This window comes from Pygoscelis adeliae, unplaced genomic scaffold (assembly GCF_000699105.1).
Source record: "Pygoscelis adeliae isolate BGI_AS28 unplaced genomic scaffold, ASM69910v1 Scaffold62, whole genome shotgun sequence".
NCBI lineage: Eukaryota > Metazoa > Chordata > Aves > Sphenisciformes > Spheniscidae > Pygoscelis > Pygoscelis adeliae.
The window spans coordinates 6425808-6445284 of record NW_008824401.1 but is presented as its reverse complement, the minus strand read 5'-3'; the positions used below and the strand labels follow the sequence as shown (position 1 = coordinate 6445284).

The 19477-nt window shown below is 38.9% G+C and overlaps 1 protein-coding gene across 1 annotated transcript in view; it reads left to right on the top strand.

Moving 5' to 3' along the window:
• The first annotated feature begins 53 nt into the window (after window positions 1–53).
• SHCBP1 (SHC SH2-domain binding protein 1) overlaps window positions 54–19477 on the top strand; it is a 52474-nt gene continuing 33050 nt past the window's right edge. The window contains exon 1 of the mRNA XM_009320334.1: window positions 54–89. Coding sequence (XP_009318609.1) covers window positions 54–89 — 36 coding nt within the window. The remainder of the gene's footprint in view (window positions 90–19477) is intronic.

Genomic DNA, 19477 nt, shown 5'->3' with positions numbered 1-19477 from the left:
ACTTTCTGCCCCCTTTCACCTGAACGTTTGGCTGGCCCAGCAGAGCCAGCAGCATGGCGAAGCGCTGGACGGCCATCTTGTGCCTCTGGGTGAGCTTGCTGCCTGCAGCTTCGTGGGGCGGCTGCGGCAGTGGCTGCCTCAGCCTTTCCACGTGTGCGAGCACTAAGAAGGTCTCACTGCTGTGCCTGGCTACTCGTTTTCACAAAACTTTCAGGAACACAGTATTTCTGAGACCTCTCTTTCCAAAACTGGCAATGAATTAGTATTTAAAGTGCATTGTGACAATGATGTTGGAGAGCCAGTTTTATCACAGAAGGCAGATCTATTCCAGAAACCAAACACGTGAGCAGCCAGGTAAAGGGCTAAGACTTCTTTGAGCTTCTGGCAAGATGGCTGACCCAGCGCAAGGGAGGAGGAGTGGGACACAGTGACCCCTGAATGAGCTGCAGAGGCTGCTGAAGTCTGTCAAAACCGAAGGGTAATTTAAGAGAGGAAACGTGGCCTACCTCTACTCTCATGATTTGGCCTACTGGATCATCATCTGCCTTAAAATATGTGGCCATTGATGGGCTTTGCCTTCCTTTCCCTGAGAGTTTCCTAGAGACTGTAAGCAGTTTGGGACTTGCTGCCTTTGGTATGGCCTCTTTGTCATTAAAAGAAAACAGAACTTGCTCAAAAACAATCATTGGATATGCATAATCTTCACTTAATTCAGCCAATGTTTCACACGTGGTAAACTCTTTTATAAAAGATTTGTATAAATCTCCAGTTTGAAATAAATTTAGAAGCAGTTACAGCAGCTTTCTAAAGAGAGAGCTATTCAAATGGACATTAGGTAAGACAAGCAAGAACAGCTTAATAATTTGTCTGTTACTGGTCTGAGGTTGAGCATGTATTCTCAGGGTAACAGTGGACTGGCCTTTTCCCCAGAGGGAAGCATCAAGCCTTTGTCAATGTTGGAAGTACAAATTCCAGGCCAGGTAATCCCTATAAATCAGTAGCTCCACAGAGGAGATTTTGCAATTTACACTGCTTATGATACGGCCTCTCTATTTATGTCAGTCCAGAGACAGAAATGGCAGCTGTATGTCTGATGTGTATGAGCAAAATACTCTTTTTACATGCCCCCATATCATTATCTCCATAAAGCAAATAAGTAAAGCCACACAAAGCAAAAGCGATAGGAACACTGAAGCCTTAGCTTATCACCACAGTGATTATTATTATTCTGTAATTTGGGGACTCATTTTCACTTCCCTTTGAGCCCAATTGGCAGTTTTCCATTAAATTCAGTTTGGGCAGGATTAAGCTTGTTGATAATTACTGCTATCTGATTGTGCTGTGGAATATAAAAGATCAAAGAGGCAGCCAAGAAACACAAAGAAGAAAAAAATAAATATCTCAATCATCAGGAAAACATGGGAGAATTCATTTATTCTTTCACGAATAATTACTATATTCTTTAACTCCTCTAATGTAAGGTAATTTTACAGCAGCTCAGTGAGTTTGCAGCATGTACGCTTGTGTACTGTATTGGAAGTAGCTTTTGTAGTGTATTACCCCCTGGCAGATTTTGAGATTCTCAGTAAGTCCCATAATAACCACCTTTACTGTCTTCTGATGCTCCTTTATTACTGCTGCTTTGGCAAGGCATGACAACTGCAACTCTTCACAAAATTCTGTTCCTAAAAGCATGAACCATCAGTCCATAATTCTGCACTTTGGGGACTTATTGTTTAAGACTCTACTAGTGCTGTCCGGAGACCCTTGCAGACAGCAAATCGAAGTGTGCACTAGGTGGCCAGTACTCAGAGCAGCAGGTTTTACAAATCCAGACTTCAAACATTTTCTTTTTCCCTGAAAAAGGATTTTTTCATGTCCTATGAACTACTGTCATTTTACTGAGCTATGTTGATTTTCTTTTAAGAACATTAATTCTTGGGAAAAGAGCTTCACTTCAAAATATATGTTATGGTGGTGTAAATATATGCACACACTGGGAAAAAAAATCTTAAAACGACCACAGGAAAGAGAAGAGAGCTATACCTCATCGGCTCCATTGTCCAAGCAGTCCATCCTGGAGGGAGAACACTGTGATTAATGGATCCTGTGGGATGAAGTTAAAGTAGATGAAGAACTCTTTATAAAAATGTCTTTGTGTAAGACTGAATTGTAGACTTCTGAAAACATATTTTATTCCTGATCTTTATCTAATCCTTGGAGCAAGAGACATAATTGATTAGAATTGGTAAAGATGAGCGACAGTAGCCCAAGAAAATAATGAAATATGCAATGTTTTCCAAGGCATATCAATACTGACGTGTTCTGAAATTTTGATGTTTGTTTCCTATGATTTCTTTAGTGATAATTGTTTTCATTTCCATAAGACTTCCTTCAGTGATTTTTGAAATAGAGAGCTGCCTGAATCGTGCAGTTTCCCATGACTAGTATATGTGGGTGAGTATATCTACAGAAATGATAGAAAAACAGAATGTTTTTCCTACACCGCAGACAGATGACACTTTTCCCAGAACAGGCCAAATTCAGCTTCCAGATAGACTTGGGCAACCACATTGAGAGGCGGTAGACTCCAGCTGGCTGTATAGCCTATTGGTTCAGAAGATGCAGAAGACCTTCTCAGCTAATATCTTCTTTGAAGTACAATTAAGTAAGGTGGTAAGCACAGTTACATTGGATCTTTGCCTGAATCTGAACTCAAAGCTAAATCATTGTGTCTTTTACCAAATAACATACTGTACATAATGTTTCTTCCTCTGCTTGTTCCTTTTAAAGATACTTTGTTTTAGTCCTAGGATTTCACATACAGGATAATTCTTGGTATGCCACAAGCTGTCTGGTACCAAAGCTTTACTTAAGCTTTGGTCCCTAGTGAACTGAAGAGCAATTGTTGCACATTTCAGTGAAGTATATGAAAGCATACCATAGCTGGAACCTTCACTTACATGAAGGAAAGTATTCACTAGTAGTTTTGCAAATTCCTGACAAAATACTTACTTGCTAATAGTCCCATTTATTATTTATAGGTTGTTGTCAACTGTTCTCTCGCGATGAGTGATTGGTATTTGACAGAAAAAGCTTCCTTGGCCAGGAAAAAAGGAATGATTTTTAGACTGTCTGAGAGAATGTATGCATGGCTTTATCAACCAGTAAATCAAATTCAGCTGTCAGACAGAGCTGATCCTAGTTGAATGAGGAAAACTAAATTCTGCTATGATAATTTCCTATTAACCTTATACCATTTGCCAGTCAGGGTTTTGCTTGCATACTGATTCCCTTCGTTTTGTTTAATGTTGTCATGGTTTAACCTCAGTCGGCAACTGAGCACCACGCAGCCGCTCACTCACCCCCCCTTGCCCCGGTGGGATGGGGGAGAGAATTGGAAAAGCACAAGTGAGAAAAACTTGTGGGTTGAGATAAAAACAGTTTAATAATTGAAATAAAATTATAATAATATGATAATAATAATAATACTAAAAGCAAGTGATTCACGGTACAATTGCTCACCACCTGCCGACCGATGCCCAGCCAGTCCCCAAGCAGCGGCCCCCCCAGCCAGCTTCCCCCAGTTTATGTACTGAGCATGACGTCCCATGGTATGGAATGTCCCTTTGGCCAGTTTGGCTGTGCCCCCTCCCAGCTTCTTGTGCACCTCCAGTCTTCTCAGTTGGTAGAGCATGGAAAACTAAAAAGTCCTTAGCTAGTGTAAGCATTACCTAGCAACAACGAAAACATCGGTGCCTTATCAACTTTGTTCTCATCCTAAATCCAAAACCCAGCACCGTACCAGCTACTAAGGTAGGAAATTAACTCTATCCCTGCCGGAACCAGGACAAATGTTCTGTAGATGTCTCCATGCATATGATGCAATTCATATTTTAAAATAATTCTTCTTGTTCCCGCCCATGTAGAGAAAAAAAACCTGTTTGATCTGTGCTAGTGGAAAGGCATCTGCTTCAGAGTACACAGTGTTACCTACCATTTACTGATGATGCATTTTTTATCTTCACTAGAGAAAAATTCAGTAGAATTCAGTCCTATGCATAATGAGGCTTGTGGGATAGGAAGGTTTGGTGTAGGCATCAGTACCAACAGCTGGCTATAGTTATCCCAGCCTGGTTTTAAGGCACTTGTAAAGGCATGGCTAGAGCTTAAGGGTGATGTACTACTTCCTTAATAGCACAAAGAAATCAGACTGCTAACCCCTCAGTTCATGATGAGCTGCATTGTCACCTGTTCAGACATCAATAAACTGGTTTCCATCCCCTTCAAATGTGATTTGCTGCTTAATGAAGTCCTGTTGTGCTTACATGTAAACAAGAATGCAGTATCAGGGAGGTAATAGGGGCCAGGCCAGGATGATTCGGTTCTGCACTATGTTCTGCACTTCAGGTGATGTCACGATTGCCATGTCACACTCTATATGAATTCATCCAAATACCATGAGCCTGAGATCTCTATGTCTGGCTTTATTGTTTTAATAACCATTTGTCAAGAAGTAAGACTTGTGCTTTTGATGAATATAGGTGAGAGATTTGAAATATGATTTAACTAATGGACTTGGATAATTAAACTGCAATAAGGAACCAGAAATAGTTGTCCCATAAGCAATTGCCTCAAAGTTACACCAAAATTGTATTAGCATTGAGAAGCATCATAACAAAATATATTATAGAACTACAAATAGTTTTATTTCCTTTTGCTTTTTCTGGATACGTTCAGCAGTTTCACCTATTATTACTAGTACCCTGTATTACCAGTTCAGCAATGCAACATATTTGGCATTCGTAGCCTTCCCGTCCTGGCTACTTGATGCATCAGTATTTCACTTAGGCAGTTTCACTTATGTTGCCAGCATCAAAGGATGTCATCACAATTTTGTCTCTTGGCTGCAAGTACGTTACAGAGGACTGAACGATTTTTGGTTGCACTCAGCGAGAGCTGGACAGACTCCCAAAAGATAGCTTTTAACAATGTATTGGTGATGAGGACATAGCAAAAATCAGAGGTTCCCAGACTGTGGCTTATTTCTCATTCTTAGTTCCTTCCTTAATCTTTGGAAAAGTTCCTTTTCCCCCTGGCCTGTCACCTTTTTCATTTGCACTGATAACGTCCATATGTATACAATCTTGCTAACGTGCAACAATATTTCTAGCCAGAGTGATACTGAAATCCTAGGAAAACTCTTTCTGGCATTTGGATGCATTTGCTCAATACCTTCTTTTCCACCAGTAGATGGCATTCCCCAGGAATAAGCTGGGAGCATATCTGCTTTCTGCATCTCTCTCTGACCCAAGCCAGGAGGGTATTTCCATGGCAAGCTGATAATAAGCACAGATTTAGAATATTCTCCCCAGCATCTCTAAACCTGCATTTTATCCATATCAGTAGTAGCTGAAGCTGTGTCAGTATCTGTTGTAGTTTTTACAGCTTTGAGAATGAGTTAAGGTTTTTTCTTCAGGGCTGTCCATTTTTCATTTTTAGCTGGACTAGCAGTCCCCAACACTGTGACTTAATGCCCATGCCTCTTTGGGAAGTTAATGCCTATTTGCTTCAATGGCAGGATGTGAAATTTCAAGCAAATATGAATGTGTTGCCAGCAGAAGATGAATTTAGTGCTGTTAGGGAGCATGGCTTATCATTGTTACTAATCAGTGACCCAGCTACTGTCACGTAAGCTTTGTAATAAGACAGATTCAGATCATTCTGATACTAGCAGATACCTTTTGTTTCCTCATGTTATTGTGGGGTATAAGTTCTTACAGAGGAAAAAGGGAGGAACTCAAATTTCCTTTATTTCAAACTTCACTTTTATGCATTCTCTAATACCTATTTTCTCACTTTATGCAGAAACTCAGCAAATGTCTGCTGTACTATATTTAGGCTTATTTGTCTTCTTCCTACCTTTGAATATTACAGAGTTTATTTATCAGGATATATCTGTTAGGTTCTTACTGTAGTTGTGTCATGGTCAGCGTTATATTGAAAATTTACAGTACAGCAGAGTTGACATGCATGCAAAGTGTAGCTCGTCATTCTGTTATGCATTTAGATGGTCAAGGGAATAGTTATGCATAATTTTTGGACTTGCATGGGGATTTTATTATTTAGGATTGTGTTTTTGTTACACTATGCTTAATAGGGGTAGGTAGGAACTTGAATGTCCATTTGAAATGAAATTTTGTGTTTTCAAGATTTATTTTAATTTTGGATTGGAGAAAAGTTGGAACACTGTAGAATTTTGTCAAAGCCTTTCTCAGTTTAGTAAAGTATATGAGTCTGTATGACTCGTTTTGTATTTTGACATCTCCAACTTTATTGGTCAAAGACATACTTAGTAGTCTTTAAATAAAAAGTGGTTCCTGGGAAGAAGAAGAGATGACTGTTCTTCATGTCCATAGTTTACAGGACAGAAATAGTGGTCTTAAATATTAGCAGAGGAAATTAAGAAAACAATAATCTAATGGTAGTGAAACATTGTAATAGGCTGCCTGAAACTACTGTGGAATCTCAATCATTAGAGATCCAAAAGAATAGTTTCAGCAGAAATCTGGTAAGAATGATGTAGAAATGACTGAACATGCCTTGGAGATGGAAGTGGGTTAAATAGTCTCCCAGACTCCCTTCCAGCCTTGTTTTCTATAATTCCACAGCTCTGCAGTGGTCCTGCTTCTTGTCTGTTAGAGGCATATAGAGGTGTTTAGAGTCTGAATGACAAAAACCTAAGAGCAAAGTCTCCTACTGATATATCAATATCAGTTAGACTGTTGGTAGAGAATTTGGTGTGTAATACAGTTTTGCTGTCACTAGTTTCCTCAGTGTCACCTGTGATTCTGTAACATTTATGTACCCATATAAAAAAGTAGTTGGTCACTAGGTTTGTAAATGCAGTTTGACTTAAAGGGATATAGCAGCATGACATTTCTAGTTAATTTTTCAAACTTTTAGCTTGCAGACAGGAGGCAATCAGTTGGTTATTTGGGCTTTAGTTTTCACAAGTTTTAAAAGAAGCTACTGAAGGCATCCAGAACTTTTTCTGGATTGGTGAAGTTTATGTGCTTCTTTACAGAACTGACAGGGATGTATTTAGCCCATTGCTGAGGGACCCAAACATTATAGCACATTGAAAAACTCAGAAAATTGAAGACAAACAATATCACAGAATTATTTATATTGGAAGAGACCTCTGGAGGTCATCTGGTCTGTGGACCACAAAACAGGGTCAATTTTGGAGTTAGATCAAGTTGCTATGGGTCCTGTCCAGCTGAGTTTTGAATGGCTCCAAGGATGAAGATTCTGCAGTCTGTCTGGGCTCATTCCAGTGCTTGACCACCTCTGCAGTAAAAAAAAGTCCCTTATGTCTAATGCAAATTTTCCTTGCTGCAGCTAGTGTGTACAACTGGATTATAAAATAAACTTGCCTCTTGTCCTTTTGTGGTACAACCCCGAGAACAGTGTGACTCTGTAATTAGTCCTTAGGTAGCAGAAGAGTGTCATTAGATACCCCTTAGCATCTTCCTTTTCATATTGCTGTACTTTGGTGAACCCTCACCAGGATTAGCTTGTTTGCTCTTTGTCTTTGAAACAATGAGTTAGAATTTCAGAGGATCACAAAAGATGGATTTGGATAAGGAAAAGAAAGATGCTGCCTGCTATTGACTTCATGAGCAGGAAGCACAGAATATAACAGACTGCTGAGAAGAAGACATCCAACGGCAGAAACAAGGTAACACAAATGAAAACAGTCTTTGAGTGCCCACTTTGACAGCAGACCATCCCACACTGATTCCCAAGGTTGTTTCATGATGGCGAGGTAGATGTATTTCTGACAAAATGAAGAAGCTGTGTTTCTGTCTGCAAGTATGTGAATTCATTACACCAACTCACTTTCAACAGCACGGGTTGAGGACTGTACAGACCTAATCCTGTCAGAATCAACTTACGACTGGGCTTCCCCATTTAATTTGCTCCTCAGGCTTCTCCTCAATAAGAAGAAAAGGTGAAATGAAGAAGTGTATTCGTGTAAGAAAAAAACAACACATTTAATGAAACTATATAATTGCCATGACTTATTACACGATAATTGACAAATTAACTTGGGAAAAAGAAAAAAATAAAAAACCACAATTAGACAGGACACTTTAAAGATTCTTTCTTGTTAGAGATATCTCAAATATAACAGATCAAAACCAAGAAGAAGCCAATTGGGGAAAAGGTAAAATAATTAAATGAAAAGAACCAAAATTAGAAGAAAGGATCTGAGATCTTTAAAGAGGCAGAAGTAGATAAGCATATGGAGAATGGGTCATTGTGGAAATGCTTGTGTTAGAGGTGTGAATTGTGAATATTTTATCTGAGATACAGCATCTTTTTGATACTACCCCTTTATACACCCATTCTATTGTGAATTGAGTTGGGACAGTGATTTATCCTCAATATTATGCTTGCCAGGAGATTATTGCTAGTCTGTAGAACTTCAGCTAAGGGTTTAACCTTTTGTATCATTAGTTTAAGACGTGGTTGTTACGGTATACTTATTTTTCAGTGAAAAAAATAAGGCAGAAATAAGTTAAAGCATAAGCAATAGTTTGACAATACAGCAAGAAATAGAAACCTGTGGCAGAGATTTCTAGGACTGCACAAGCAATTTGAGCAGATCATATTATCTCTATGATCACTGGAAAAGCTTAAGCGAAAGTCCTTGATGCAAAATGGTGGTCGAAGTCTTTGCAAGAAATGACACTGTAAATCAGGTTACTAGTTGTACAACTTGTACAACATTTGCAGGGAAATGAAGTAGGTTACTGGTTCAAATTATTGATACCAAACCCCAAGATTTCCTATTGTTACATTTTGTGAGATGAGAAAGAGAGAAACAGTGGAGTTCTTTCTGGATCTCCGTAAGAAAGACCCAACAACAATTGGCTTAATAAAACAGTTGTTTTAATAAGCTAGAATAAAAAGAGGAATATAGGTAATAAATCCTAAGAGATGCTGGAAACCCCATGTTTGTACAGCATCGGACAGACCCTGGATGGATTTTCCCACGGCACGCTGTGCAGATCCTGTCCACGAAGAGAAGCTCCTCTGTTTGGATCATCAGAGCTATTATATGATTTTCTTACAAGAAAAGGATTCTATTCATAATTTCTACTGTCAAACAAAAAGGAAGTTCACATAAGAACTTCTTGCTGCACTTTTAGATAAGGATGAGGCACACAGGTAGCGTTAATTGCCAGTACCAAGCGGGAGCTGCCTGCGGGCTCCTCTGTCAGAATGAGCCGGCTGAGGTTATCCTGTGACCAAGGAAATTGTGCGGCCCAACACAGGCCTGAAGGTGAAGCTGTTCCCACAGCACAGCTCAGGTTTGGGCCTGCTCAGGGTAACTCTATCGTGGATCACTAACTCCTCAATATATAATGGTCTCCTGGTTAGGATCACTACAAAGAGAAAAAAAACCCTCAGCAGTATGCACACAGTATGTCTCCCCCAATGGCATGTATGTAGGCAGTCTTTGTAGCTGTGAATCAACAATTTATGAAAGAGACGTAGCTACATGCAATACATATGAAGTGGTCCAAAAGCCACTGAACTAAACAGAATTCCATTGACTTCAGCGTACTCGAGTCAGCCCCCAATTGTGCATTTTGCTGAAAAACGCAGGATCAGTTTTAACTAATTGCAGAGGGAACATTGCAGCACAGAAGTAGGAGGCAGAAACCTGTGTTCTGTTATTGGTTCTGCCATAAACTTGTAAACTTGGGGTCATAGAAAATCACTCAGATTTTGTGTGTCTCAATAGTCTTGCATGGGACAGGGTACTTAATAGTCTTCTTTTGAAAATATATTCTAGAAACAAAAGCTTCTAGATGATACAGATTCTACGAATCTGTTAGATTCGTAAAACAATGTCAGCAGAACAATAGATTTCATATCCTTTTTCTGTTTATAGTTAAACTCAATAGGCAAGGCAGCTTCCACCCACCACATGTTCAAATATATTCATCTTTGCATGCAGTGATTAAGCAGGCTGTTCCCATTAGTGTCAGTGGGATTTAAATAACCAACTATGGAACATTAAGAGGAAATGATAGCCTTTAATAATTTTTTACAAAAAGCAGCCCAAAACCCAACAAACATTTATTTCTTTTTAAATAAGTCATTGACAGTCCTCATATGCTTGAAGTTTTGTGCTCATTTACATACTAGCAAAATATCACATTCCTATCTAAAGCTCAATGTAGCAGACATTAAAACCATTGGTTCTGTGTGTTATAGTTAAAAAGATGAGCAAATCTGAATCTGTTTTTTCAGTGATTCCCCATACCAGGAAATCTGTGTGTTGGGCACAGTTGGCTGAATTTATTTTGGTAAATGTGAATTTCATTAAAAATTCAGTTGGGATAAGGGCAGAATTTACTTGTCCAGACAGAGTCTGTCAATATTTGACATACAGTTTTGACCAGAAAAGTAGGGAAATGTTTTCTATGTTGGAATGTTGTGTTTAGAGAGCATTATTTTTTAATGAAATATTTAAGCTTTTCAATTTGAAAGGGAGTTTTCATTTCAAAATTGTTGTCAGTTGTGGCGGGTTGACCCTGGCTGGATGCCACGTGCTCACCAAGCCGCCCTATCACTCCCCTTCCTCAGCTGGACAGGGGAGAGAAAAAAATAACGAAAAGCTCATGGATCAAGATAAGGACAGGGAAGGATCATTCACCAATTCTGTCATGGGCAAAACAGACTTGACTTGGGGGAAAAAAATTAATTTATTACCAATAAAATCAGAGTAGGATAATGAGAAATAAAATCTTGCATCACTTGCTTTGTATATTCTTATTCTTCTTCTTTCTTCTTCTTTCTTCTCTTTTTTCTTTTCTTCTATTATTATTATTATCATGGAAATATTAATGGAACCAGACATTCAGTTCATACTTTCAGCTTTGGAAAACAATGTCATTCTTAACCACTAAAAAGAGAAGCAGCTTTGCTTATCAGAGTGGCTAATAGCTCTGTAGAAGACAGTGTGGGGAAGAGAGCAGTGAGCAGGTATTCTGTGACTGCCCAAGGCTCGCTGTCAGCAGCACACTCTGCAGAACATGCCATGTTACCCCTGTAAAGGTAACGTAGGCATATAGAGATACAGCCTGTAGGTATTATCTGCTAACATGCAGCACAGCCAGGTCACTAAAACAAACGTGCCACCAGGCTCAGAGAGACACTAGCTTTTCCTCAGTGGAGGCTTTAACCTCTCCTGAGTCAGCAGCAGGGTGAGGAGGCTGTTGCTAACACAGCTGATTTGTACTGCAACCCAAGGAATAAGCTTGAGTAGTATCTCTCAGAGATGCTTTCAACTCCATGAAACAGCTAAGCCTAGCAAGCCAACACCTCTGCAGCACGAGTCCCTTTTGAAGGGTGTGGTGTGTGCTGAAGTGAGCTTTTTGGTAGCATGAGTGCTGGGCAAAAGCAGTTTTGTATAACTGGTTCTACGCAAATGGCTAAAGCCTTCGCTTGCTGAGGCTTGCGTCAAAGTTTACTGTGAATTCTTGTCTTCTGTTTTGACTTTGGTTTTCTCCTGAATTTGATTCCTGCTAATCTCGATCCCTGTCTCTTGATATTTCTTCTCTGCCTCTAACTGTATGATTCTAAATTTTAGTGGGTAAGAGACAAAGAATAAAACTGAATGGTAAGTGGCCTTTCTATTCCGGTAAACTTAGGTTTTCAAAAAGCCTGCTATTATTTTTTCGAATTGAAAATAGACTTTTTTGAACTCTTTTTTTCTTCAAGGTGTGACTGTGTTTTGTTCTATCTGCAGGGCAAGCAAAATGAGAGAGACTGTGCCCTTGGGCAAACCACTAATCCAGTTGATGCCCTTACTTGAGGTATACTTGCATCAAAGGGAAACATAAGTAGGGGCTCACTGTTGATAGCAGCCTGCATCTAGCAGGATGATGCAAGATTAAATAATAAATCTATTTCTTCAATTCTGAAAACACACATTCATAAGGTAGTAAACTGAGATACCTGGGATGTTGGAGGAAGGGGTATCAGAAGCATTTTGTAAAATTCGAAAGAGAATATCAGAATTAGCCATTTGTGTTGAAAGGCAGTGCACAGATCTGGACTGATGTCAGACCTTGGCTAAAATGCCCGTTCAAAGTTGAAAAGGCCAAGTGTTTGAGGAAGATGTTTAATAGCATGCTAGTCCTGTGAGACTTTGACCTCAGGTAACAGTTATGCATATTCAACAGCTCTTCCTTACTCTTTTGTCACTTTGGACTGTATCTATATTTTAACTTCTGGAGAATCTTTATTTATGTTGCTGTACTAAGATCTTTACATAGGTGAAACCTGATTATATCACAAAGGGTTTTAGGCTGGTGTTTCTTACATTTTACTTGTCTGTGATGTGATAGAGAGAGAACCGTTTAGCCATCTCTTCATGCATATGTGTTCGAGGATAGAAGCTAAAAGGCTGAGGAGAAAACTGAACTTCACATCACTAGAGAAGTGCTCTAATGACAGCTACTGCAGGAAGAGTGGGGAAAGAGGGGAATGTGCATTGCAACCCGCTTATTTGGACATGTGCTTTGTTTTTTGAAGTATAACCCCTGCCCATTTTTTTTTCCAAAGAGAATGCTATAGTTGTAGAATTCCAGCATATACATGACTCCGTGTAAACAAGAATCTGCCATCTAAAATTGAGAAAAGAAGTAATTAAAATATGTTTCTTTCAGTGTTTCCTTTTGGCTAGCTTTTGTGGCTTCCCTCTTAGTGTGCTGAATGTTTGTGAATCTTTTCTTCAAATGCCACACACAGAATATAACAGCCGAAGCACATAACTTAAGTGATGTGAATATCACACAGGGACCCTAGTATCTAAGAGGCATTACAGTGCATAAGCGGCATTACAACACAGAAATGTAGTTGTACAGGTTTCTAGGTATAAGCAGTCTCTTCTTGAGGGAATAAATATCATATAATTTTCTGAAGGGGAAAAAATAAACAGAACTACAGAGCTGGTATCTATGGAATCTTAAAAACTACTCTTGAGAGAGAGTTGAGGAATGGCAGGATAATTAGCATTAAAGACCTCTTAATGCCAAATGTTAGAGTTGACATGTCTGTCACAGGAAACTTGCAAACTTCAGGATTATAAACCAAAGAAATGCTTGATCGTAAGGATACTGTTCCATTGTTAAAAGAACACAGAGTGTAATTTATCACTCCACAAACCATTCTCTGAAGCCATGTGCTGGGTGTGTAGGAGAATGTCATTTAGAGAGATAAAGATCATATCAAAGGTGAAAGCTTGGAAAACTCAGTACATAATATGTATAATATATGAAAACTCAGCTCACAATGTGGCTGTGAACTACAGGCTAGCATGGGGTGACAATTAAAGAACAAGTTGTCACATCATGAAGACTTCGTTAACAGAGGGTAACTGACAGCAGAATAATAGGAGACTTTAATGAGTAGTAACATTACTGCTACCTACATCTGTAATAATAAAAATGTCCTTTTCTTCCTAATACCAGGACCTGGTAATTATTGTCGGGGGGCATTATCTTGTTCTTAGATTTGCACTGAATTTTATAATCATTGAACTAGTCTTCAGTGCCAATTCAAAAATGGGAATTCCATCACCTTTTATCTTCCTTCAGCTGTTAATATTAACATTTTGTTTTAACTCTTGATTTCATTTATACTTCCCTCCATGTGCCAAGTGACCTCATCCTGTTTATAAAAAAAACCCTAAAATTCTTTTTTTTTCCCTAAGCCTTTCACAAAAGTTTTGACCTTTCAACCAAGAAATTCAGGATTGGCCTTTCAATGTGCATGCATTTATTATGTCTGACTCATAAAAGACAACTTGTGACATTGCTCTGCATATTCATAGCCTTCAAATCATCATCACAACAACCTGTGTATGCAGCTTGTGAGAGTCAAAATCTAGATTTGAGTGGAATATTTGTCTGGTGCTGATCGTTAAATATTTAAGAGATGGTCAGAAGAAGAAAGTGATCTAGGATTTATAGAAATCTATGATAATCTTCAGTTTTCTTCACACAGCTTCACATCCCAGTCCAAATTACATATGTCTTTTCATTTATTGCTCTGCAGGGTCATTGCTGTAAATCACCAAATTCTGCTGACTGAGTTTATAAATTAGGTGCCTCCCAAGGTTAATCAAGACACCAATGTTTGCGGTCTGTGCTTCCGAAAGGCCTATACAGTCACCTAGGCTTTGAACACTGGAACTTCAATTAGATGCCTGAAGTTACTGTGAATACTCACTCATCCATGTCTATCCGATGGGACTATTGACATGGGGTAGATTCATCAAATTTAATTTTTAATCTTGCTTGTAAGAAGGATGATGTGAAATCTGCTGTACTAAATTTTGGAGCTTAACTCCTCTAGAACAGGATACAAATAATCCTTAATAACTCTTAGTGTAAGGAACAGCTTCCTGACAATGCACTAAAATCTTTACCTACTAGATTGTAGTAGGTTAATAACATAATTCCAGTGTAATAAGATGGAAAAGAATGCTTATGGGAAACAGAGTAAATTCTTTGGAATTAACACATATATTATTTACCTGTCCATACATTTAGTATGTTTTTATCTTTTAAAAATAAGATTTTTTTTTTTTTTATTTAGGTACTGTGTGCACTTAAGCAACTTCTGCAGAGTGAGGTCTTGAGTATTAATAGAATGAATGTCTCATTGGCAATGTAGTCCTATATTTCCTGTTTCCTGGACAATTTACATAATTATCCCAAAGTAGTGGACATCTGCTTTAATATCCTCAGACAAAATTACGTGGTTGAAATAGCACTGCTTCCATTTTGCCTATTGAGATAAGCTTCTGAAGTTGAACGGATAACTAAAAGGTGACCACATGTTCTTGGGAAAATAAAAGCCATAAAACTAAGATACGAACATATCCTTTGGGTTCTTATCTCCTTAAACTCCATCCTATTCAGTTGCATCTGAGCCAAACAAAGTTCAAGTGTTGCCTTGCTAATTAGGCACAGCGGGGATGCAACATTTCTTCAGGCTGCCCCTCAGTGATGTACAATCCAGGCAACACAAATTACTTGGCAATGAAAATTCAAAACTGGGAATTTAGCAACCAGAGTTTGAAAGTGTTGCTTCCTCTCCTGGCAGCTTGTGTGTAGCTAAAAGAGCAAATTTCATAGGGTATTATGCACGGTCATGGTTGTGGCATATACATTATGGTTACCTATGAAATCTGGAGGGGCTATTCCATGACCTGAGCCCTTTGCAGTACTGTGTTTCTAGGCCAACCCCTGGGGCATGCCGTTCCATTGATGGTTCTTCCAAGATACTGGGGAGTACAGTTAGACAGTGGCACTTAGAATGGTCAGGTAATATCCCAGATGGGTCAGGATATGGCATACCAGAGTGGAGAAGAGAAAGAATATAATTTAGAAGTGGATACATCTAGCTGGAGGAGAAAAGTACTCGGATTTTAAGTCTTGTCTCTGGTTCTATGTTCAAGTCTTTAGAAAACCACAGTCTGACTTTCAGATGGACCAAGATGCCTGATGATCAGAGATTTACACTGTGGCTTTTGTTGCCTATACTGTGTTGTCAGCTGCTGTAATTTGTTAAGAACTTAAATGACTGGTGCATGGCCATGGTGCTAATGAGAAGCTTAACGACCTCCTGTCTTAACAGGGGACAACAAATTAATCTGTGGTTTGCAGCAGTCATCTGTGAGTTTCATATCTCAGTGCAGTGCAGATTTGTGGTCTTTAAACTTGATAGGCATCGTCTCAGCTATTTGTACTGTAAGGTATATATTCCTGGGAGATAATATGGCCTTCAGTCAAAGCAGGATAGGCCCTGACTGTTGCCATCACTAGTGCTCTTTACCAGGAAGAGGGGCACCGCCAGTCTCTCTGGTAGCTGGAAGGAATCTGAAGAGCAGAGGAGAAGGTGAAAACGCCCTAGGCCTAAGTATAACTGGGGGAACAAGGAAATGCCTTTCAGGAGACTGGGGGATAATGTCCCATGGATTTCGTGCTATTAAGTTGGACAGATAGTCCCACTGATGTAGCAGGCTCTGAGTAGCAACGGGAACTTGTCTGTGCACATCCAAAAGTAGGCTTGAAGTCCTAGTCTGCACATGTGGAGCAAGGATTTTGATTTGCCTGGGTATATAATCTCAGGGTCCTGGTTGTTGCAAGGCTGGTTTTCTTTTGGCTGTTTTTGTATCCAGAGCTATATAAAAGTCAAATCTATATTGATTTTTCTTTTCAAAGTGTGACCTGTCTTGATAAGGTTCACGATGATTAGGAACAAGAAGTGCGATAGCTCACTGGCGTTACTAGGTATATTAAATAATGGGAAACTCATTTGCATCTAATTTAGTCATAGATCAAACTCCTGCACTTAGCTTTCTCTGCTGCGTGTTATAAGGTCTCTTAAGATACCATTCACACTTATTCCGGTATTCAACCTCATTTTAAGTTAAGGGCAAAATAAATAGAAATCAAGCAGGTAAGGTATTTTATTGTTCTGTTTACATTTCTGTAGCTATATAAATATTTCCTAGACAAAACAAACCACCAGAAAAATGATGGGACACTTGAAATGTGCAATTTATAGCAGCAGAGAAATGGAGACATATCTGCCTCATAGTTTTTCTAAATTACCCTACCACAGTTAAACCATTGTTTAAAATTACATAGAAAAAACTTACCAAAATTCTGAACAAATCGTACCAGTTCAGTATGATTAGAAACTACTGAATTCTTCATTATGAAGAAGGTTAAAATCCACAATTGTTCACATTAGGTGGCCAGTGCACTGATATGACAAGTTCTGGAGCTTGCTGTGACACAAATAATGGGCACATCCACATAAATGCAGCATTTGGTAACACAAGCATGAAAGATGAAGTGTTGGCCACATACAGGGATAGCACAATTGTACACTCTCAAGAAGAGTACATTTTGTTGGTAAAGATGTGAATGTTGCTCATGACACTAATGAAAACGTAGCAAGTCCTTTTTCCTCTTGCCCTCCATTCTTTTCCCAGTTTTTTAGTTTTTTCCCCGTATTCCACATTCAGGATGACCTCACCTGCACTTCTGTTCAAAAAAACCTGAATTAATTCCTGACATTATAACTTTTTTCATTTGCAGATGACATTTTTTATACCTTGTTTCTCTTCAAAATCTAGGTGATCTCATATTGAAATATTTAGGGTGGAAGCCTATCTGGACTTCCTGTAGTCATACTCAGGTCCCAGTTCAATAAATTGTTTAGCGCCTCTTTGACAAAATACTTTAGGTATACATTGATTTACATGGGATAATGGAGTTAAATAACAATCAGCCATGCACCCATGCTGTGCTGAATTTATACTTAAATACAGTCTAGGTCTGGAGGGACAATTTAACGCTGAAGATAACGTGAATCTTGATTTTCTTCAGGCATCTGCCTTGTTTTCTCTGCTTCTATAATCTTTTTCTTATAGCAATGCAAGAAAACTAGCTTTTATGGTAGATTGAAGAAAGTATTACCACTCTCCTTTGATGATAAGTTCAGCTTTTATTATTTGTACAAAGAATAAAATTGAAATGGAGTGGAAATACAGGTGCTGCATTTCTAGCAATGTGATGAACTTGTCATGTCATCATAGAGATTAATGGGTTTTCTTCCATCAGATATCCCTTCAGAAGCATTTGTCTGACACAGCAATAGCCTTATTTATTCCATGGACAGGGTGAACAATTTTTTGGAAAATTTCAAGGTGAAAAGGTTATAACAATTCTCTCTCTACTTAAAATGTTCTCCTTTTCTCTCCCCAGTTGTCTATTAGAATATGCTATTTTTAAGTATTCCACCACCAATTCCCAGTTGCCCTTGTCTGTTCTATCTTACTAGTGACCTTTTCACCAGTGAATTCAGTGAGGACTTAACCTGAGAAAAAATACTCAAAGATTTTTGCCCCTACACTGATCATGATTAAGACCATGCTGTTTTTTTTGAGAGGTGACACTATGGTAAATGATGAATGATATTGCAATTGTTAATAATAGTTATTATTGGCAATTTTTCCTGTGTTAGATTCTCTTCATCATCTGGGTAGGTTTTCAAGGGCTCCTTACAGTTACAGTCAAGCTCTGATGAATCTGTTCAGGCTGTGGACCACCTTTTTGAGTTCAGCCTTAAGAGGAATGCTTAAACAGTAGGAGATTATAAGATAAGCAGAATCTACTCCATAAGAAAAAGCTCTCATCGCCTTCCTATGAAATACATCAACATCTGCGGAAGCTGCCTGTGTGGCTGTTTGGCACCTTTTGTTTTGCTTTGTTTTTTTCTCCTAGGATTCTCTTCTTTAGTCATCATGCAAAGGTTGTGTCTGCATGAGAAGTTTTCATAGAAGCAGAGATGCACAATGGCTGGGATTCTTGGCAATCAGGAGGTCAGTGGTAATAAAACCAACCAGAGGGTGTCATCTTAAAATATTTTTCCACTTAGTCATCTATGACATGAAACTAAGAAAAATAAGGGTTGTTTTGTTCCCTATGGCCATAGGCTTTGCTTTTAATTTGCTCTCATCATTTGATATGTTAATAGCAGCTTAATTTTCTTATTAAAAATCTTGCACAAACTTTGCTCCTAAGCTAGTGTCAGGAGAGATGCTCCCTGAACAGCCTGTGCTCTTCTCAGCTGCAGAGGCAGCAGAATAGCACATTCATCACCAAATCCTGAGCAGTCTCCATTCCAGTTCCAGTTTGCTAACAAGACTCCCTAAAAACAAGCAGAGCTGCTGCCTGCTTTAAATGAACCAGCTGCCTTTTCCAGCTGCTACTTCAGTAGTCTGTGTGTCTCCCATCTGTTTTGGTTCCAGCAAAACATTCATGTTCTGAAGGATCTGCTTCTATCCCCAGATAAGCCAATGAGATCAGTATCCCACTTAAAAAACAAGTGTTGCTTCTGGTGCTGCTTGTTTCTAACCTGCATGGAACACTCAATAATAAAGGATCTGATCTGGGGAAAAGAAGAGAAGGAAAAAAAAAAGGTGACTGTGTGCATGTCTGTACCGCAAGCACATAAGGTGAAAAGCAGTCTAGGTATGGTGATGGACTTCTTTAGCTATAGAGCTCCATCCTTTCACTTCTACGCAGCTTCCAACTGTAATCAACTACCAACCTGCTTTGGGTGTCTCAGCAATGCAGTGTCACGTGCAGCACAGACATACCCACCATCTCATAGCTGAAGAAGCTGTGTGTGACATAGTGTACGACTTATTAGTGAATTTCTGTCCTGGCTACTCTTCTTCCTCACATTGAGTGACTTGGAGGACAAAGCCTGTTAGTATTTATTTATATGTGGCCACAATTTCTTTATTATTTTAAGTATAAATTTGAAAAACATGTCTCATTTCTCAGTCAATGGCTGTTTCCTG